Source organism: Lissotriton helveticus, chromosome 12 (assembly GCF_964261635.1).
Source record: "Lissotriton helveticus chromosome 12, aLisHel1.1, whole genome shotgun sequence".
NCBI classification, from domain to species: domain Eukaryota; kingdom Metazoa; phylum Chordata; class Amphibia; order Caudata; family Salamandridae; genus Lissotriton; species Lissotriton helveticus.
Window position 1 is genome coordinate 911,393,071 of NC_136073.1, and position 23,409 is coordinate 911,416,479.

Consider the following 23,409-nt stretch of genomic DNA (forward strand, 5'->3'; position numbering starts at 1 on the left):
TTCTGCTTCACATTTTGTGAAATATTGGTGCTATGAACCAAAGAGATAATCAGGTAATTCAGGGACTTATAAAAGAACAGGCGTAACTATTGGTGAACTTTAGAAATATCCGGGTGCAGAAATTCTTAAAACAAATGTAAGTTACAAAGGTATGCCAATGCTGTCTCAGCTAACATAAATGCAGAATGTAATCATGCAAAATGAAACTTTAAACACTTATGAACTTTTGAAAATATCAACCTAACACAATTTAAAAAAGTAGTGGAGGTTCCTTACGACTAGCACACTCAGCCCTGCACAGCCTTTGAGTAGCTGCCCTTCTTGTGGATTGATTTCCTAAGGACCTGTTTCACATCTTCATTCCTTAGACTATAAATAATTGGATTCAGCATTGGGGCAAAAACTGTATAAAACAGTGATGCCAGCTTATCTGGCTGCTCTTTGCTTCTAGGAGGAGTCAAGTGGGTTGCAGCCCCTGCCCCGTAGAACAGGAAAACCACCATGAGGTGAGCTGAACAGGTGGAGAAGACCTTCCTCTTTCCCTCTGTGGAAGGGATGTCCAGGATCACCCTAATAATGTGTATGTAGGAGGTGAGGATGATCACGAAGGTCGCCAATGCGGTACCCCCAGCCAGTACGAAGAACACAATCTCACTGGTCAAGGTGTCCCCACAGGCCAGCTTCTGCATGGCTGGAAAATCACAAAGGAAATTGTCAATCCTGTTGTGTCCACAAAAGGGTAATTGGGCAACAAGAAAGGTATTAACGAAGGAGATCAGCGCAGCACCCATCAAGGAAAGAGATATCATATTGATACATAGCTGCCTGCTCATGAGAGTTGTGTAATTTAATGGGTAGCAGATGGCGGTAAAACGATCATAGCCCATGACAGCCAGGAGAAAAGCATCTGAAGCTAACAGCCAATAGATGACCAACACTTGGGTAATGCACTCATGGAAAGGAATTTCCTTCAGCATTTTGGGGACGGTCGTCGAGACAGAGATAACGTCAAGGAAGGAGAGAACAGACAGGAAGAAATACATAGGGGTGTGCAGCTTCTTTGTGGTTGTGATGACTCCGATGACAGTGATGTTTCCAGAGAGAGCCCCGATGTAGATGAGCAGAAAGACAGCAAACAGGGAGACTTGAACATCTGAGCGGAGGGAAAACCCTATAAGGATGAATTCTTTGCCAGTGGTGCAATTCCACATTGTCCGTCTTTGACACACGTACCTGCATCAGAAATAAACAGAGGAAGTATATAGTGATCGCTGAATGTTCAACGCATACATCAACATAGAGAATTTAAGTGATACCACCATGGATGCTTCGCGTCATATGCATCCAGCAAAACAGAGCACAGAGGAGCAATCAGAGTGAATGAAATATAAATGATGAGATATCCTGTCCAAAGATCTGCATGTGTCAATTATCTCCTTTTCTGCCTCCATATCTCTAGTCTTGGTGTTGCAACACTGTGCTCAAGTACAATATGGAATCTGCACACCAGTTTGTTTAACACTCTCCCCCACATTTCCCTCACCTCAACAAATTATAAAAGAGAACAGCTTTAAAACCCCAGTTACACTTTAAATTGTGCTGCAGCACAAAGCTCACTCCTCTCACCTGAGCATTTCAACTTCTGCAGGGAATTTATCAGATAAATGACCTAAGATAAAGACGTTTATTTACACCAATACACATGTTACACTCATCTATACTTGCAAGTCCCCAAAACGACCTCGACAAACTAATCAATAAGGTGTCTCCTCTCTAGTTACAATTGAAGCCAAGCAAGACGGATCCAAAGCTTTTGGCCTAAAATAATTCCCCTGAGCAGAGAATTCTTTGCATCTGGCATTTCATCATTACTTGTGACATTTACAAAATTTCTAGTCTTCATCTTTCATCAAAATCTCTTTCTGAAGCAACACCTCAATAAACTGGTGAAAATTTTGATTTCACCTATAAAGGAAATTAAATCCTTCTATCTCTACTGCAGACTTCAGGACAGCAGTCCAAGCACCAGTGTGTTCCTTTCTGGACTGAGGTAAACTCCTGGTAGGACTTCCGAAATCCCTAACCTGCACCTTTCAAGGTTACTCTGCAAGCAGCTGCATACCTAGCCTCTAATGCAGAAAATATCACCATCAAAATAACCTAAATCATCCGCAAGACTCAGGCATATGGTTCTCTTCATTATTGTTATGATGAACTGCATATCTTCTAAGCAAACTAAGTCCTGGACATCTCCCAATCCGGCATCAGAAGCAACCACAGTACAGAGACGGACTTCTCACTGTCACCGACACAACCACTCCCCTCTTGACTGAGGAAAAACCACAGCACTCATCCTTCTGGACCTCTCAGCCACCTTTAATACCATCTCCCCACACATCTTGATCAAGAGACTCCACGATGCCGGCATCCACGACAAGGCCCTGGACTGGATCCACTCCTTCCTCACGGGTCGAACACAGCAAGACAGACTACCTCTGTTCCTCCCCAAACCCATGGAGATCGGTTGCAGAGTCCCCAAGGGCTCCTCCCTGAGCCCACCCTCTTCAATGTCAACATGGCCCTCTCGCGGCAATCATCAGGGACTACAGACTCAGCATTGTCTCCTATGCCGATGACACCCAACTGATCCTCTCACTCACCAATGACCCCACAACCACCAGAAACATCTTCCACAGTGGGATGAAGGCCGTTGCCACTTGGATGAAAACCAGTTGCCTCAAACTCAGCTTGACAAGATCAAAGTCTTAATCCTAGGATCCACCCCCTCAGCTTGGGACTACTCCTGGTGTACCCCTGCATTGGTAACCGCTCCCACCCCCATGGACCATGCACTAAACCTCAGCTTCATACTGGAATCCTTGCTCACAATGAACCGCCAGATCAGCGCCATGTCCTCATCATGCTTCCACATGCTTTGCCTCCTTCTAAAGACTTTCACATGGATCCCCACTGAATCCAGGCAAACGATCACCCAGAAACTCTTCAGGAAACCACAGAGCACCCAACATGGCACAGCAAGACTGTTCCTCGACATACCCCACTGCAGCCATATCCCTGAACACCTACAAGAACACCTACGAGAACTCCACTAATTCCCACTCCACAAAAGAAGCACCTTCAAGCTCCTCATGCATGCCTACAAAGCCCACCATGATGCAGGACAAGCATACCTGAACTATTGCCTCACCTTCCACGTACCCAGCAGACACCTCCTCTGCACCCAGCTGGTTCTTGCCACCGTCTCTCAGATCCAGACGGAGAAAGATCCTTTTCCCAACTCACCATCAAGACCTGGAACACCACGCCTCTCCACAACAAACAATACCAGTCGCTGAACTAATTCATAAAGTATCTCAAGACCTGGCTCTTCAACTTAACCACAGCGCTCAGATGGATCAGCAGCCCCCTGCAGTGCCTTGAGACCCTCACAGGTTAATTGACGTGCTTTACAAACCCTAGCTGATATCACTGGAGGTGGAAGAATGACACAAGGCAATTGTTACTCAACTCAAAAGCACCTCGATACCAACCAGACCTCTTCCTCCACTCTTCGATTGAACTGGACTCTGAGAACATAACCCAACCCCAACACACCTTCACGGCCAACTTGAAGTAAAGCTCTCCTATCTGACAGTACCTCTCAAACTATCCATGTCCTCATGACCAACCCTCCAGGAGTTCTATCATGCATCAATAGAGCTGTCAACATTCATAAACTCAGACAAATTAACCTATCACATTCTAACCCAGCACTCCACAAAACACAACTAAAATGCATACGAATCCGCTGTAGATCCGCCTCAAAACATGCTGGAGATATTGCCAACTTGATCCTTGCACATGGCCTTGACCTCCTAATCTTAACAGAAACTTGACTAAATGACTCTTCTGCACCTGTCATGGTCATTCTAGTCCCCCCGAACCATGGTATTACCAGAATGGCTAGACACATAGACCAGGCGGAGGCATCGCCTGCATACACAGCCTCAACCTATCACTCATACACATGCAAACTTCTATCTTACCTTCCTGTGAAAATCTCTGCCTTGATTTCTCATGTAACAAAAGACCCCTATGCAAGTTGCACTTGAATACCACCCTCCAGGGGACAACCTAGACCTTATTGAACAAATCATGGAAACAATTGGAACAAATGCTGATCAGAACAGCCCTCAAGTCTTCCTCAGAGACTTCAATCTTCATTGGAATGACCTGAATGACCCTGCAGTCAACAGCTTTAAAACCTTTCTTGCAGACCTGAACCTGACTCGATTCTGCAACAAGCCCACTCACAACAAAGGATCAACTTTAGATCTTATTATTGCAATCCCAACTCAATTCAGATGGAATCTGTTCTACCCTGTGATTGGACCGACCACCCTCGCATCACTTTCCTCATCACAGAAGTCGTAATAAAAATCTTAACACAACCATCCAAGCCCAAAATCTGGAAAAGGAACATGCACTACAGCTACGGGAATGCTCTGGATTCGCTCAGTCACAACATCTTGACTCCCCCTTTAGAGCTCTCAGATGCCTTTGATCTTACAAATCACTACACTCACTTCATGGAATTTACTCTTGACTCAATCGCCCCACTCCAACTAAAACAAATGACCCTCTTCCCGTAAAATTCTTCAAGGTGATCATACCCACATTACTCTAAATCTGGACCAAGATTGCGAAATGATTCCCTCCTTCAAGGCTCCATCCCTGACTGCCTGAAATCAGGACAAGTTACTTCCATTCTGAAAAAAACAATAGCAGATAAAACTAACCTCAACAACTTCCAACCTATTTCCAACATCCCTACCCTGGCCAAACCTCTGGAAAAATGTGTTCACATTCAACTCTGTAACCATATTAATCATTTCCATTTACAAGACCAATTCAAATCGGGCTTCCATGCTGGGCACAGCACTGAATCTACTATGTCACACATTGTAGATGATAAACTAAAAATGCTGGACCAGAACCAAGCCTGTCTATTAGTCTTCCTGGACCTCTCATCGGCATTCGATACGGTAGAGCATGCATAGCTACTAGATCTGTTGTAACACCGTATAGGCATTTCAGGTCCAGTCAGTTAGTCAGTCAGAAATAACTTTATTTTGCCAACATAATCATGGCATAATAAGTATTCTACAAACACATGTACATCAATTTCCACTGTTATTAAATTATACAATTAGATGTATGAAAACAGGTTTGATAAAAAGAGTAAAAATAAGTTTAAAAAGTTGTTCATTAATTAGGAGGAGACATTAGTTCATAAAAGTACACACAATTATTTCACAATCCAACAGCTTAATTTGCACTTTAATTATCAAAATGACAATATTAGCTCCTTTTACTCAAAGCAGATAAAAAGAATGAGGCCAAAGAGAAGCATGTAAAAGAGTCAGACAGTAACTGGAGATAATATAAGGCCACGCAACATTGTTTGAATTTAATTTGGCGGATAAGGAGGACAATGAATTGTTTTTCTTTCATCACCATAGAATTTGCAGAAGAACAAAAAATGGAGAACATTCTGAATAGATCACTTGGCAAAAGGACAGAGTGGAAGGTCGGAGATCACATGGGTTTTAGATGAAAGACCTAACATCAAGGGGATATTATTTAAGCAAAATCTCATTAAAATATATCTATGTTGAAGATTTGTAACAAATGATAGATAGGTCAAATTCGCATTGATTGTTGTTATACTCAGGACAGCGTGATATGATCTGACTGTCAAAAGTTTTAAATTAATATCGTGCCTCCTCGCCTGTAAATGAGTCAGCAGAAGAATTTTCAACTCTGTTTTAGAGATTGACCAACACATCTTCGGGTCTTCAAAAAGGTCCAGTCCTTAATGGTTTTCCACCTATTTCCTAAACTGATCACAAAGAGTCAAGCTTAATCTCTCTCTATCTCAATCCATGTTGATCACTCTGGGGCTCCCACAGGGATCATCTCTTTTGCCCACCCTCTTCAACTTATGTACTTATGTTCAAGGGTCTCCTCCACCCAAAAGCTCCTGCCTGTGCCTCATCCCTGGTGGTCCAGTGGGAGATCATTCTGCTCTTCTGCTGTTCCGCCTCTCTTGGCTTTTTTCTCTGTGCCCTCTTTTCTCTTTTCCCTCTTCTTTTTCTCTCTTTTCTATCTTGTGCTTTCTCCCCATCGATGCTGCCCCCACGACCCCTCCCCCCTCCAGTGTTTCCTTCCAGCTCCCACCCCACCTCCCAGCTAATTGTCCTCCTCCCAACACCTACTTAATTGTGCCCACTGCGTGGCAAGAAGAGCAAGACCACTGACCTGGTCAGAGTGACTGTTCTCCCCCATAACAGCTCCACCACTAAGTGCTCTCCTCTGACCCCCTGAGCTCCCTGTTAGCTGGGAGTTCGAGCCCTCCTCCACATGCAGGCTCCTGCCTGCACCTCATTCCTGGTGGTCCAGTGGGAGAGCACTCTGCTCTTCTGCTGTTCCGCCCCCATGGCTTATTTCTCTGTGCCTTCTTTTCTATTTTCTCTCTCTTTTCTAACTCCATTTTGCTGCTGTCCCCACGGCCTTTCCCCCCTACAATGTGTCCGTCCTGCTCCAGCCTCCCAGCTGTCTGCCCCCAAACCATACTAATTGCAGACACTGTATGGCTGAGCAGCTGATGCTGCAAGGGGCGTGCCACTGCTGTGTCAAAGGCAGGCCTATCTGAGCCCGTCCGCAACCCGACTAGTGCCAGCGACCCTGGTCCTCCAACCCACTTCGGCTATGACTCCAGCACCCTCCATGCTCTAAACCCCGGATGCAGCAACAGCTGGCAGCTTTCGACGCCAAGCAACACCCAAGGCCTGTTTTCCTGTATAACTGTCGCTGCATCTTCACCCACCTTCGGACCCCATCAGCTGCCCCCATCCTATCGAACATCACTGCTCCCAAACCACTCAACTGCATCCTCCTCATCGTGCACTCTCTACAAAAGCACACCATAGAAAACTGGGACCTCCTCCATACCCATTTGCCCGATGCCTCGTTCCTCACTGAAACCTGGACCAACACCAACCACCATTCGCAACAAATACAAGATTCTGTGAAAAGACTGCACCTACCCACCCAGGAGGAGGCATCGCTGTCATTCACAAAAGCATCCTCCGCATGACATCCAATGGCCCGGATGACTCTACGACCCTCATTGAACATCTCCACTTCCAGATCCAGACCAACCCTAAAACGACTCTCCGCAGAACCCTCATCTACAGGCCTCCTGGTCCCACGCTCCTTTTACTGACAACATTGTCAACCTCACCGCACCCCATCCATTGCCTCCACTGACTAGATCCTATTTGGAGATCTAAACTTCCACCTGGACAACCACGACGATGACTTGAACCCTACCACCCATCTAGAGAACATCACCAACGTAGGACTGATGCAACTGGTCACCACCTCCATGTACACAGCGGGACACACACTCGACCCCATCTTCGTAGAAGGAAACAGCGCCTTCTAAGGCCACACCATGAAACTCCTCTGGACAGACCACCACTGCATACACTTCTCCTTCAAAACACACCATACATAAGCACGCCCACCACCTCCCCCATAGAACCTAGAACATTTCTCCCATAAAGCCTTATTGCAGAACTTCTGTCTATAAACTGTTCACCTGTGTTCATGCTTCTGCTAACCTTGGTATTGTACATAAGCTTATCTTTGTTCTTTAGCTGCGTTATGGTAATGTTACTACTGACTGTATATATGTTTATATGCTATACTGAAGTGTAATGTCGTAAAACAGTAATGACCAGTTTTTCCTTAATGTCTTGGTTTGTTGACACTAGGGGTGGACGGAATTTGCGTAATCGCGTTACGCAAATCTGAGCAAAATGGTAAAAAATCTCCGCGAACAAGCAGAAATTCCGCCAACACACGGAATTGCTTGTTCGCGATGCTTTTTTACTGTTCGCAATCGCTGTTTGCATGCTCGGGGGAAAATATATCCCAAACATGCATTTTGAGAACGCGAACAAGCAAATATTTTGCGAAGACGCAGAACGCAGAATTTTGGGCAATTTAGCGTTCCCAAATTCCGCAAATTCTGCAAGTGGAACGAAATTTACCGCCCAGTCCTAGTTGAAACGCTTCTGTAAAGCGCTCGATACCTTACGTTGGGTCATGTTCACGCTATAGAAAACATTAAATAAATAACTAAAATATCTTTTCTCCTTTCTTCCAGCAAGGGCTGGCAGTAACACTGTTCTTGATCCGTGGATTGCCAGCACAGGTACTGGTTGTCTGTAAGAAGGCCCAAATTCCTTCTTATCCGCGATCTTTTCTCTGGCTAGATCCCCAATCTTTGAAATCCAGGCAGGCATTGCTGGAACAGGTGGTTCTCCTTCAGTGGTTGTTGGCTTCTGCAATGTGTTGCTTTGACTTCTTCTTGTTTCATTTAAGTCCTGCAAAACAATCAAACGTTCTTTGATATCAAAAGGTTTTTATTTTACCACTGAAGTGTGACGATAAAGGACCTGGACAATCATTCTAGTACCAAAAAGGATTTCATATGGAGTGATTCCACCCAGAGAACTTCTTGGCAGATTATTTAGACGACGTTGGACACTTATTAGATGTTTGACCCACCCGTCACCCGAGCCTAATACCCTAGCTGTTATAGATTGCTTTATGTCCCGTTTTTTTCTCTCCACAACCAAATTTCCCTCATGATGGAATGGACTAGAATACCGTAGTGCAACACCCAGATTGGACATGGCCTCCTTGTCAGCCTTTGAGCTAAACGCAGGACCCTGGTCAGAATGTAGCGTGCCGACTGTGTATGTGCCGATAAAGACTCGCAAATCTTTTATAACAGTTTGGGCGTCAGCCGAGCGCTGAGGCCATATCCAAATGAATCTTGAGCACGAATTCACTGCGACCATAATATATTTATAGTTACCATCCCTCTGTAGGGAACCGCAGTGGTCCAGGTAAACACAAGCTAATGGTTTATCTGAGATTAGCAGGGGCGTCTGCGCAGGACGTTTCACTGTGGATACTTTCATTTTTTGGCAGATTTCACATTCCAAAACATAATTTCTGGTCTGTTTCCTCATGCGCGGCCACCAGTATCTCTGTTTTAATAATGACACTGTGGTGGAAAGACCTGCGTGTGCAGGAGCGAGCCCTTCATGTGCTGCTAAAATGAGTCCTAATCTATGTTCCATGTTTGGAATTATTCTATTCCCCACTCCAGGGATTTGAGCAAAAGCAACAATATTTGCATCAGTTATATATGAGCATTTGAGTGGAAAGCCTTTTGGTAATGGTTTACTGATATCTTTGTTGAAAGCGGTGACAGCCTGCATTATTTCGCTGTCTATTTTTGTTTTTGAACAAGTGATTGCTGCTACGGAAATCGTTTGCACCGCTGCCTTCGCGGCTTCATCAGCCAATGAATTCCCTGCAACGCCATCACGTTGATGACTCAGAGTATGGATCATGTGAGTTTTTTGTAGTTCTATTTGTAACTGAACTACTTGTTCCCAAAGCAACTTAAGCTTAATTGTGCCACCCTTTGCATCTTTGAAACCGTTTTTAATACAGTTCTGCAAGTATACATTGTAAGATTGAACGCAGTAATAGGAATCGCACACTATGAGTGTGGGAAATTCGTGATCGGTATTTTCAAGCTCCATCTTCAAGGCCTGTAGTTCAGCTCGCTGAGCTGTACAATCTCCGAGAGATTGTGTTTTTGTGTCCATACGTCGGAATTTACCATCGCGCCAGCGACCTTTAACGATCATGCACGCAGCACTATAAGCTTGTTTACCCCCAATTGTGGGCTGTGCTGATCCATCTGTATAAATTATACATTTGTATTGTTCTAGAGGCAGAATCTTAGTGGACAGAGGACATTCTTGTTCATATTGTAGAAATTCTTGTGTTTTCAGGTATGGGTCAAAAACGTATTTAACGTCTGTTGCAGCAAGAGAATTAACCCATTGTATCCATCTCGGATGTAAAGCTTTTGCATTTGGAATGCTCGCTTTGGTCACTGCCTCTAAGGCAGGTACAGGAGTAACAACCATTATGCGTTTTCCCTGTGCGAGGGCTCTTTTACTACTGCAGTTTGAACCGCGGTCAGAATTTTTTCAGTAGAAGTGAATTTCATTTCAGCTTGTGTGTACAAGTGTGATTTATAAGCTATTGGTACTTTTTCTCCCTCCTTAAAGGTTAAGCATGTGAATCCGCATCTTCCGGGAATGATTCGGATTACAAGGTTGCGTACGTTTACGTGTGTTTGTAAATGTGTTGTTGCTAACATGTCTGTTTGCACTGAACACAAAATTTCTGTGTATTTTTGAGTCAAATTAGTTGGTTGGAAATCAGGTTTGATTAATTCGTAGAGAGGTTTAAACCTTTCTGCGTGATTTAGAATGTAAGTTCTTCTGAAATTTAGGAAACCTAGAATTGACTGTAAGTTTTTCAGCATTTTTGGAGGTTGGAGCAGGGCACACTTTTCTAAAAAGTTGGCTGCCAAGTTTTTGCCTTCACTTGATAACTCATATCCTAGGAAAAGGACGTTGAGGTGGGCAATTCTCGATTTCTTAAAATTGAATTTAGACCCTTCAGAGGCGAATCCAAGTATAATGGTATTCACCCTGTTCAAGTGCCTATCCAAGTCATCGTCTGTTAGATAGATGTCATCGACATAAAATAATGCCTCATCATCATACATTTGTAGTAACTCTGTTACTCTGTCTGAAAATAACTCCAGACTATTCTTGAATCTTTGGGGCAGACGACAGAATTGACCCTATGTCCCCATAATTGAGAAAGCGGTCAAGTACCTGCTTTCAGGTGCAATATTTTGACAGAAGAAACCGTTAGAAATATCTAATGTGGTTTTATACTTTTTTCCGCGCAATGTTATTCATTAGTGCTGCACTGTGTGCATTTTGTACTGCAAAGGTTTTGCAACAAGAGTTTAAATGTATGTAGTCCAAACCTAGACGATATGTATTGTCTGGTTTGGAGACAGGAAACAAAGGATTGTTCATTGACGAGGTGCATGTTTCAATCACCCCTTGGTATTCAAGTTGATCTAATATCTCCCTGACTTGTTTCTTAACTTCTTGCTTAACTGGATACTGCCTCTGAGCAGTTGGTTGAGTTCTTAACTGGATTTTATGGTGAGGAGAATCCTCATCTCATCCTACATGATTTTTATATAATGCTGGAGCCTGGGCTACAGCCCATTTTCTGGCATAGGTGTATTTTAAGTGAATTGGAATATGATCTGAGAAGGCTGGCATAATGATGTCTTCGCCATCTGAGCACTCCCTGACAAATTTTGGTGGCCAGTCTTTTTTAGCTAGAAGAATGTCATAACCCTTAGAGAGCCTCTGCCAAAAGAGTGCTCTTATTTTCCTAGTTATGTCCCACTCCATCCGAAGTGTTACTTCATGTAACTTATGGGGTACACTAACCCTAGTATCGGCAGTTTCAACTTGGATGTACTCATTCAAGTCCACTGTCTCCAGATGATCCTTCAAGATCTAGCGAGCTACGGTGACTTCTGCTGCGCTGCTGGATCCTAAAACACCATACAACAGGGAGTACAAATGTGGGTGGGGGCATGTACAAAATAAAAATATCATAACATCAGAGACAACTCAAGCTTAGCTACCATTGTCAATTTAATGTCATTAGGAGCTCCTTGTGGAAAAGAACTCTGTTATTAATAGATTTAATTCCATGTGCAACATAGAAACGAAATATTTGTTTATTAACGTTTTATAGGCTTGAGTGGAAAATTGAGATATTTATCAGTTCTGTTCTCATATGCCTGCTTGTAAGAGTACTCAGATTATTTTTTCAGCTGTTTCCATCCTTCCTCCTGAATGGAGTCAAAGCCACACACGGCGCAGATGATTGGAACCTCCCTGAATTGCTCACAGTAAATTGCGTGAACTGTGAAACGATTGCCGTGCCTTTTGTCCTCTTGGAGACAGACAGATCTGACATACCTGTGAGAAGGCATCCCTGCCAAGTACCACGCATCAGGTGTGAGACTAACACATTTTAGTGTGGTGATCCGCATCACCGCACCAAAATGCATAAGTCACGCATTTGAAGCGCCTCGTGAGTCCTCACACCACAGGATAGTTGTTGAATGTCACTCATAATTACACGGAAATTATGAAAATGTCACGCATATGGAATATGGAACCTTGGCAGCTATGATTTGAAATGAGATCATGAGCGCCAGTGATAGGACGAGGTGTCCGCGCCAGAATGTAGACCTCGTGGACTGTGGCCTTTTGACCTTTGAGGGTGTAAGACCATGAATCCCCCTGTAAACTCCGAGGTTCCAGTCTGCACCCTTTCTGGATGACTCGGAACCATCTTTCACAGCTGGCTCAGTGGCCTGGTATTAACCACAGTGAGTTTGCCAACCCAGTATAGCTTTACATATGATTTAATGCACAGCACTGTCCTTTTGCTTCTTCCAGAAAATCGAATTTATTAGAGACAAATGGCTCTATTGAAGGACAGTGAACCGGGGGAAGGTTGAAGTTTGAGAAACCATGACTATAGCAATAAACTCCATTTGTCCCATCCCTGTAAATACCCACAGAGGTCTGGTATGCTCTATCGTCAATCATGAGCAATGATATTGTTCAAAGAGCATCGTAAACAAAGCTTCATTTGTTTGTCTATGGTGGTGAAGAGAGAGGCTGTGACAAACAACAATGAACACATTTCTGATTGCTGTGGAAGCATTGTTTTCAAATAAATGTGCTTAGAAACAATAGGGATTGGGATTTTTGGATGCCACATGTTACCCCAAAAAAGTGAAAAAGCTACTGGTGATGAGCAAGAAATTATTAAAACTAGAATGAGTCTCTTTCAAGTTACATCAAAGGCAGAAAATGTTGGCACTGCTGCAGAGTTATGATTATTTTATTCACCCTGGGAGTGTAGGTAAAATTGGAGAGCCCGAGAGCGAAGCAGTTCAGCACCTGCTATTAAGTCGCCATTCTCTGTAGAAACCTGAGCCAGTCCACGGCCAGGACAGCTGTGAGGAGCAGGGCAGGCACAGATATCAGTGCCCCCTGCTCTGAGGCCTGGCTCTGCTGTGAGGCGGCTGGATCCCAGTGACTGATTGAGAGGGGGCGGGAGAGCAGAGAGAGTGGAGCCAGGAAATACACAAAAAAATTCAAACAGCACAGTGCTGGTGAAATGCTAGCAGTGCTGATAGATAATTTGGATAGATAATGTCGACAATTATTAACAAGCAACCAAGTGGGAGGCAGGGTAGGGGAGGCAGCAGTAAAACAACTGTGGTGTTAAGAGGGGCGGGAGGAAGAATGCTACATTTAAATGTAAGCAGCTAGGGCACTAAAACTGAACAAAGACAAACACCTACAGAGCAGGAAACCAAGAAAGAAAAGAGTCCCTCATAGAACAGATAAAGAAACATAGTGGGATGAGACAGTACTTAGTCCCTGCTGCATGGAAGGAACGGTAGAGAGAAAGGAGGGACCAAGAGGCAGGACTGACCCTTGGCAAGCAAGGATTTTTGAATGACACTGACACAAACAAATCAGAAACGGGGGGATTGCTTTAACCCAAGATCAGATATTACAATATGTCTCGAATGCTTGACCTAAAACTGTGCCTAAGACAAGAATTATTCCTGAAAAATATTATTCTTTGCTTATAAAGCACTCCATGGTGATAATGGAATTCTTACTTCTCTCTTGGGTGTAGAAATCCTAAACGTAAAGTAAATTAAAGATCAAAGGTACATAACATTTTTGAAATATATATCTTACCCCTATGTTCCTGCTTTATGACCTTCAGCTCTCTATCCAGATCAGTGAATGCCTGTCAGAATACAGTGAATATTGAGCGTCATTGAGGCTGTACACACTCCTTTTTTGGGGAGGACCTTGCATTGAGGTGGGTTCACTGCCAAAGGTCCTCCCACTCGCAACTGTTGACCACTGATGACACATTTGTCTGGGAATGGCCTGGCCCTGTAATAGGGTCTGGCCTATAGTAAGGAGACAAATGAAAAGGTGAGAGTATCAACAACAACAAAATTGATTATATTTTCTGCACAATGTGAAAGTTATATTTGTTAACATCAGAGAATATAGTTGCTTCACATATCATTAAAGGTTTTGCTTTTACACCCTGAGAAAAGTGCATGACATACAGTCTCTCTGGTTACAATATCATCCCACATTCAACTAAATCTTAGCTGTAACATATTTTGACTTATGAGTGTCCATTTCCTATACATTCGATTGCACATAAAGTTTTACTTTAGAGGGACGTGGCCAGCAACATGGTGGACTAAAAGTGTTTGATTGCAACTACGGTGGCGCACCAATTATCCTGTTATAAATCCTACCTTCTCAGCTCCATTTGCTTGCGAATCAAAGGCAATAGGGTGAATGCAAGCAACACAATACCAAAATACCATGCCAGAGACACACAAGGGGAAATTTCAAGCACCACTGAGACCTCGCCCGAATTGGAGGCTGTGACAGATAATCAAGGTGGCCAGCAGAGGACTCCACCCACTCTAGGGAGGTAAGCCGGAGGACTCTGCATGCAAGGACCCAGACAAGGTTAACCGAGGAGCCAAGGGAGGGAAAGCTCCCCTATGACTGCAACGCTGCAAGAGGGATCAGCTGCAGCGTGCAGACCCGAGAGCTGGGACTGCACAGCCCAGCAGGTGCCGCTACACCGGTGGAGGCCCCAGACTCCACACCAACTCAATCCCACCAAGAGCAGATAGCCCTCGCTGAAGACATTGGAGAGGCACAAGAAGCCCCACCGTGAGAGTCTCACGAGCCTGCCCTCGAACAGGGGGCCATGAGAGAAAAGGCAATGCACCTGAGACCAAGTCTACGGCACTTAGGCACAGATCCCACGCCCGACACAAAGTGATCATCTGGCATTGGGCTCAGGTCCTCTAAGAGGACAGTGAAGCTGCCGGGGGTTGTGCACTGCCCTGGAGCTGTACACCACAGTGGTGGTACACCGGGAGGGGCAGCCCAGGAATTTGTGAGTGACTGTGCCTTTCCTACATGAAGAAAGATCCAGAGAGAGAGTCTAGAGCTGAGTGCGAAGGACACTGCAAGCCATCATCAGCCCAGGGGCCAAAACAGAGTCCAGAACTACAACTAGATGATGCCTAGGTGGAACCGCAACCCCGGTGAAGAGTAACCCCAAGGCACCAACGAGTAACTACAATAGGTCACCAGACATTGCATGGGAAGAAAGGCCCCCTCTATGAATGAGAGACCAGAGGGATACATCTAGGGAATAGCCTGGGACTGTTTGCATACCTGTCTGATACTACCTCCTTAGGGAAACCCACTCTGGAAAATACTTGCAGAAGGGCTCTTGCCACCACAGAAGCTGTGGTGGTCCTAAGTGGAATAGCATCTGGGTACCTAGTGGCATGGGCCACCACCACCAGGATACATCTGTGCCCAGAGGCTGTATGAGGATCCATGGGATTAACTATATCAATCCCAACCCTCTCAAAGGGAACCCCCACCGCAGGTAGTGGTATCAGGGGGGCCTTTGTGGTACCACCTGCCTTACCATTGGCTTGACAGGTGACACAGGAGCGACAAAACTCCTTGGTGTCTTAAGACATATGTGCCCATTGAAAGTGAGGGACAATCCTTTCCCAAGTCTTGTTTTGGCCAAGGTGACCTGCTAAGGGAATATCATGGGCTTATGTTAATAGGAAGCCCCTAAACTTCAGAGCTATAACCAACCTCCTGGTGGCTCCAGGCTTGGGGTCTCTACCCTCTGAGTATAGGAGTCCATCATCCCAATAGATTCTATGTTTTCCACTAGCATTCCCAGCAGCCTCAGCAGCAGCTTGCTGTCTGAGGGGTTCAAGAGAGGGACAGTTCAGCTGCTCCTGGCTCAGATCTGCCCTGGAAGGGCCCCCTGTCCCCAAGAACTCAACCTGATCAGGTTCAAGCTCATCTGGGACAGTTCATTCTACAGGACTAAGATCATATCCCTCAAGAGATTGATCTGTACTCTGAGTCAGGGGGGAAGGCACTGCCTTAATCCTACTATTCCTCCTCTTCAATCAATCAATCAATCAAAGCATTTATATAGCGCACTACTCACCCGGAGGGTCTCAAGGCGCTGGGGGGAGGGGGTCCGCTACTGCTCGAACAGCCAGGTCTTGAGCTGCTTCCTGAAGGCGAGGTGGTCTTGGGTCAGGCGGAGGTGGGTCGGAAGGGAGTTCCAAGTCTTGGCGGCCAGGTAGGAGAAGGACCTTCCTCCTGTGGTGGCTCTTCGGATGCGGGGGACGGCGGCGAGGGCGTGGCTGGTCGATCGAAGCTGGCGTTTGGGAGCGTAGAAGTTGAGGCGGCTGTTGAGGTATCCTGGGCCTTGGTTGTGTAGGGCTTTGTGTGCGTGGGTGAGGAGCCGGAAGGTGATTCTCTTGGTGGAGAAGTGTGGCTCAGTGGTTAGAGGCGGCAGACCCGGAAGCTGAGATCAGTCGTGGACCAGGGTTCGATTCCCCGCCTCAGCGGGTCTCGGGCTGAAAAATTCCACGCACTCAACAATTCTCGCTCCGGTGCCTACTCGACTCACGGGGTCACACTCTGCGACTCTGGGCAATAGCTTGCTTAATCTCCACTACGGCCCCTCGCGGCGGGATGCCTGGCTTTCACCTTGTGGATACCCTGCCGGGGTATCTCACAGGGGAATACCAGGACGGGTTCCCTAAGCAAGCGCCTTGATACCTTCGGGTGATACGTGCGCTATATAAGTCGCAATACATTTACATTTACATTTACATTCTCTTGGGAGGCACCTGGTCCATTCTTCCAGAATCCAGGGCCTGTTCAGTTTTAGACATTTTGGCCTGTGACCTGGTCACAGCAAACACATGTGCAGGGATTCCTAGCATTTCTGCATGAGTCCCGAGCTCCACTTCAGCCCAAGCTGAAGTTTCTAAATTATTGCCAAGCAAGCATTCAACAGGGTGGTCTGCACTTACCGCAACCTTCCTAAGGCCAGTTACCCCTCCCCAGGAGAAATTAACAAATGGTCAGTCCTGATATTGCTAGCATTGGTCACTTGGTACATTTCACCAAGTATGATCTTTTCAGGAGCCACAAGATCTTGTGTCATCATTGTGACACTTGCTCCTCTGTCCCTGAATGCCAAAGCCTCTTTTCCATTTATCAAAGGCTGTTGTCTGTATTTGCGCAGATTACTGGGACTGACAAATGAGGACATATCCATGCCTCCATCACAGATCAGTACAGCCTGAGTTGGAACTCTGACTAGGCCAGAGTCCATCTCAGAACCCAGGGTTAACACTACTACACCCTTATTCTGAGTACCACCACTTGAAGCAGAACTAGAGGGAACAGTTGCCTTAGGGGCATTGGGGGCTGGTGTTGAGTCTTCGGACTTGGTACAATCACTATTCCAATGGGTTTCCTATTTACAGATTTTACACCACGGCTTCTTTTGGGCTTTTCCTTTGTTAGATTGTGATTCCCCACCAGATGCTGATTTTTGGGGTCCTTGAGAAGACTTCTGGTCTTTAACCTTTTCCCCACCCTTATCAGAGTTCTTAGAATTTTGCTTCTTGGAGTCACCTTTGTTCTGATCGTTCTGCGTCACCCTGGTTCTGACCCATTTGTCTGCCTTCTGACCCGATTCCTGGGGAGAAGTCAGATGACAGTCCACCAGGCACTGGTGCAACAGCTGATTTTGACAATTATTTATTTATTATTTATTTATTTATTTCAAGGGTTTTATATAGCGCTGCTGGACCCTGGAGTATCAGAGCGCTTTACAACAGAGTTAGACACAATAAGATAAAATAGCAATATATGCGGAATTAGCAACGGGATACAGTATTGCAAAAAGTATATGATAGGGGGGGAGTAAGAGACAGGTACAAATTAAAAATAGGCAAAACAGTTAACAGGGGAGAAGATGTTGAATTCAGACAAGGTGGGGGGAGGGTATAAGAGTAGAGAGAGTGGACATGTTAGGTACCCCAATATTTGTTGTGGAGAAGTAGTTTGAGTTCTTTTTTGAAAAGTGAGAAAGAGGGGTTGCAGTGAAGGTTTTTGGGGAGTGAGTTCCAAGTGGTAGGAGCATTACCAGAGAATGCACGGGATTGAGTTTTTGACAATTAAGTCTGGGTGGGATCAGGAGAAGGGAGTCGGTGCTTCTCAGGGATCTGGTGCAGCCTGCTTTTTTTTGTTTGGTTGCAAGGTAGGCGGGGGTGTTTTGATGAAGAGCTTTGTGGGTGATACAGGCAATCTTGTAAGAGGATCTTCCTTCAATTGGGAGCCAATTAAGATTTTTGAGGACGGGCGATATGTGGTCAAATCTTTTACAGTCAGAGATGAGTCGGGCAGCTAGAGTGAGGACAGATTTAATCGGTGCAAGATGGGTTTTAGGGGTGCTGGCAAGGGTGGCGTTACCATAGTCAATCCTGGAGAGGACTAGCGATTGGACAACGATTTTGAAGTCATCAGCTGGAATGAAAGGCTTGAGTTTCTTGAGGTGGAGAAGGGTGAAAAGAGCACTTTTGGCGGCATTATTGATGTGGGGGATGAGGTTGAGATTCTGGCCGATGCTGATGCCAAGTGATTTAACAGAGTTAGAGGTGGAGAGGGAGCAATTGAGAGCTTTGATATCATTGATCCAGGTTTGGATGGGAAGGGTATTGTTTTTGGGGGTGAAAAGAATGATTTCTGTTTTTTTGGGGTTCAGTTTGAGATGGTTTAGATGGAACCAGGCTTGTACTTTAGTTAGGGTGTCGTTGAGGTGAAGGATGTCGTTGTGGGATTTGATCTTGTAGTATAATTGGGTATCGTCGGCGTAGAGGTGGTAACTAATTTTAGCTTCTTTGAGAATGAGGGTGAGTGGTTCCATGAAAAGGTTGAAAAGGGTTGGGGAGAGGATGGATCCTTGAGGGACCCCGAGTGAGACAGGTTGAGGATTAGAGAGGAAGTGGCTAAGCTTGATTTGCTGTGATCTGTTTTTAAGGAATGAGCAGAACCATTTTTGTACAGTGCCTTCCAAGCCAAATCGATCTTTGAGGGTGTTTAGAATGGTGGGATGATGGACAGTATCAAATGCCGCCAGTAGGTCAAGGAGGATCAGTAGAGAGGATTCACCATTGTCAAGGGAGCGATGAATGTCATCTGTGATATTTAACATTGCAGTTTCTGTACTACAACCTTTTCTGAAACCTGATTGAAAAACATCAAGGAGATTGAAGTCGAGGATATGGTTCTCAAGTTGTGATAGGACACATTTTTCTAGGGCTTTAGAGAGGAAAGGAAGGTTAGAGATAGGGCGTAAGTTGTTAAGGTCATTTGGTTCGGCAGAGGTGTTTTTCAGGATGGGAGAGATTTGACCAAGCTGAAGGGAGGCTGGGACGCAACCAGTGGCAAGGGAGGAGTTGATGATATTGGTCCAAATAGGGGCAATGGTAGATTTGAGGTCTTGGACCAAATGGGCGGGAAGAGGATCTTTGGAATGGGAGGAAGGTTTGAGTTTAGTCATGATGTTAATGATCGATGACACTGAAACTGGATTAAATTCACTCCAAGAAGCAATATTTTTAGTTATGAGTCTATTAGTAGCGAGGTCTGAATGCGCGAGAGCAGGAAGGGTAAGAGATGGGTCGAGGAGAGTGGGAAGAGTTGACGAAAGAGATAAAGGGGTGTTGGGGAGGGTGTGTAGAGTGTGTGAGGGTTGGAGAGAGGGGGGGAGGGAGGAGAAGGATAGTTCTATCTTATTGACTTTGTTGCTAAAAAAGCCGGCGATTTCTTCGCATTTGTCAATAGAGGCAGATATTTTAGGAGGGCCAGTGGAGGTTTGTTTTTTAACAATGCTAAAGAGTTCTTTAGGTCGGTTTTTAGCTTGGTCAAGTTGTGACCGGAGAAAGGAGGCTTTTTTATTGTAGATGTGTTTTTTGTATTGGACTCTGGCAGTTCTGAGGAGGGTAAGATTGTCATTGGTGGGATGATTTCTCCAAACACGTTCAGATTGTCTTAGGGATCGTCTTTCATTATTAAGTTCAGAGTTGAACCAGCATTTGGGAGGGTTGTTTTTTTGTTGTTTGAGTTTAATTGGGGCAATTTCGTCAAGGGCTTGGAGAATAGAGTTATTATAATGGTTGGTTAGGTCAATAGTACTGTCAGAGAGAGGGAGGCGAAGTAAGCAGGTTTTAATTGTGGATTCCAGTTCATCAAGAGGGATAAGGTGAAGGTTGCGTGTAGATTTCTTAGGTAGGGTGCTGATGGGGGCGGGGGGATTCATGGGTCTCTTTACGTAGAAGAGGACAAGGTAATGGTCAGACCAGTCGATAGGAAGTATACTAGAGAGGGAGGCTAGATCATTGCTAGTTATGATAGCATCTAGGGTGGAACCTTTATTGTGAGTGGGAGAATGGCAGAGTTGGGTCATGTTGGTGATTTCCATGGTATTCTTAAAAGTGATAATAGCAGGGTCATCAATTTTGTTCCAGTGGACGTTGTAGTCACCAAGGAAGATATTCTTAGAGTGTGATAGAGAGGATTGGATAATGAGGTCAGACATCTCTTCAGTAAAAGAGATACAATTTCCAGGGGGGTGGTAGATGGTGTGCAGCCGAGTGGTGGGGGAGTCGTGAATAAAGAAATCTGCGCAAAGGTATTCAAAGGATGAAGGGTCTTGAGACTCGACAAGCGTGATGTTATGTTCAGTTTTAAAAATTAGTGCAAGTCCTCCTCCTGTTTGCTTGATTCTATCTTTCTTGATGATTGAGTAACCTGGGGGAATGAGCAAGTCGAGGATCGGAGTGGAGTGGGCGGTGAGCCAGGTTTCGGTTAGGAATGCTATGTCGATGTTTTCGCTGAGGATCGTTTCTGCAATCTCAGTGGCGTGGCGGGAGGCAGATCGGCAGTTGATCAACATGAAATGTAGGGGAGAGGGGTCAGGTTGTTGTGTTGAGGGACAGGGGGGAATAGTTCTCAGATGCTGGGGCGGTCTAGGGGATTTCGTAAGAGGGGGGAGTCTGCTTGTACCTAGGAGAACTGGGATAGAAGATTGATGAGTGGGGATAGTTCTCAGATGTTGGGGAGGTCTAGGGGATTTCGTAAGAAGGGGGAATCTGCTTGTACCTAAGAGAACAGGGATAGTAGATTGATAGGTGGGGTGCATAGTGGAAGTAGATTGAGGTGGAAGTGGCTTAGTGGCTGGGGGTGAGCAGGGAGCGGAAGGTAAATTCGTGGGAGTTATAAGTTCTGAGGTTGTTAGGCACGTAGCCAGTTGAGGATAGTGGGGCGTGATGGTATTATGGATTGGAATGATTGAGGAAGGTTGATCAGGTGTGAAATTGGTGGAGGAGCTGTTAGTGAGCGGGTGAGTGTTGTTGATGTTAGTAATCATGTTAGGGGGAAGAGGGTTGAAGGGTTGGGATTGAGATTGTTGTTAATGAGTGGGGATATGGTGTATTGTGAGGGAGTCGGAGAATAGGTATGCGTGGAGGTGATGGCATTGGTTAGGAGAGAGATAGCATTTCTAAGTGAGGAGAGTTCTGAAACGAGGGATGAAATGAGAGATTCACTGTAAGGGGGTGTTGGAGTGTGGATTTGATTAGGTTGAGGAGGGGGATCTTTATTTATTTATTTTTTTTTTTTTATTTTTATTTTTTTTTTGTCCTCATTAGCCATAAAGTCGATCCAACTATGCTCTTAGCCTCTCAGACACGAGGACCGTCCCCCCCATAGCACCAAGGAGCCCAATGCTGAGCCCCAGGTGCCCAGAGAGCCGGCCCCCATGCTTCCAGCAGAGCTTGAATAGACGTACTCCCTTCAGACCAGTTCGGCCAGATGTCCTGTTGCTGTACGATACCACCCTTTTGGACAGAGAGATTTTAGGCCTAATCATCGGACCCGGGGAAAAAAAAAAAAAAAAAAAAAACCCGGGTAGGCTAACTATCCCTCCTCCAATCGATCAAAAGATGCCAAAATGTAAGAGATCGAGGGCTGCATGTTCTCATTAAGTCCATCTTTGAGGTTGCGTATAATGAAGACAGCCACTCTGCATGCGTTGGGGGATTTATGTTAATCCAGTTTTTACAGATCTCTCTTCTAGCCAGTAAGATGGCATAAAACAGAAAATCTCTCTCTGATCCCTTGATGTTATGATTTAATCCGAAGATGACCAAAGACCATGACCACGGGATAGTGACACTAAGAATAGATTCGAGTGTTGTTCTAACTTCATGCCAAAAGGTGGCAATACTCGGACAGTCACAGAACATATGCAGGTCTGACGCTGCCGGTAAGGAACATTTACTACAGCACTTCCCTGTTTGGAATTTCGACAACCGTTTAGGAGAGTAATATGCTCTATGAAGTGTAAAGAAATGATTGCGCCTCAGCCATGCTGGCTTGACGATTTTATAGAGGAGGATAAAAGATTCCTCCCAAATATCTCCCCTATCTGGTTCTCCCTCAGCACCCCAAAGTTTTTCCGGGAGGTTAAAGTCTCGCTCTCCATCCTCTATAATATGCCAATAGAAGAGCGCAACTTCTTTTTTCCCCGCCGGTCTATCCACTAGGATATTCTCGAGAGGGCTTTCCTGTCCCATCATTCCTTTCTTCTTAATTTGAGTTCGAATCCAACTTCCTATTTGTAGATATACTATCCAGGAGAGTGGTGATGTTACTTTAAGCTTGAAGATATCCCAGCCCAAGATTGTTCCTTCCATCAGCAGATCCCCCCACTTTGTGATCCCTGCGTCCAGCAGGATTCTTTTGACTGTGTTGGCTTCCTGTGGTGCTAGTCCAGGTAGGTCCCAAATTGGGGCGTGTTCGGATAAGTGTCCTATCCCGATCTTAGATTTTATTTGGAACCATTCTTTTAAGCTACTCAATAGTGTCTTTAGTCTAATTTTTTTTAAAAACTTCTGGTGGCCGAACTTGAAGAGAAAACCATTCACTGGAAGGTCCGAACCCAATAACATTGCCTTGTACATAAGCCCATTTGCATTTTCCCAGGGGAGCTTAAGTAACATCCTAGAGTGGGTCAGATGAAATGCCCAGGCATAATATTCTAGGTCTGGCAAAGCGAGCCCCCCTTTTTCTCTTCTCCTTCTCAGCTTTTTCCAAGCTAATCTGCTGGATTTATATCCCCAAATGAATGAGTTAATGTTTTGCTGGCATTTTGCAAGCTGCTTGGTGTCAAAAATTAATGGAATGGAATTAAAAATAAAAGTGAATTTCGGGAGAATACTCATTTTTATCAGGCTAGTTCTCCCATAAATGTTGAGCTGGAGAAAAGACCAGGCTTTCATAAGAATTTGGGATTCTCGGGAAATACGGGCTAAGT

At 45.1% G+C, this 23,409-nt stretch overlaps 1 protein-coding gene across 1 annotated transcript; it reads right to left on the reverse strand.

Annotated features, from left to right (window-relative positions):
- Window positions 1-287: 287 nt before the first annotated feature.
- On the reverse strand, window positions 288-1,211 carry LOC144798210 (olfactory receptor 1G1-like). Its single transcript, XM_078668956.1, has one exon. It carries the CDS (start codon window positions 1,209-1,211, stop codon window positions 288-290), a length of 924 nt encoding a protein of 307 aa, XP_078525082.1.
- Between the last annotated feature and the right edge of the window lie 22,198 nt (window positions 1,212-23,409).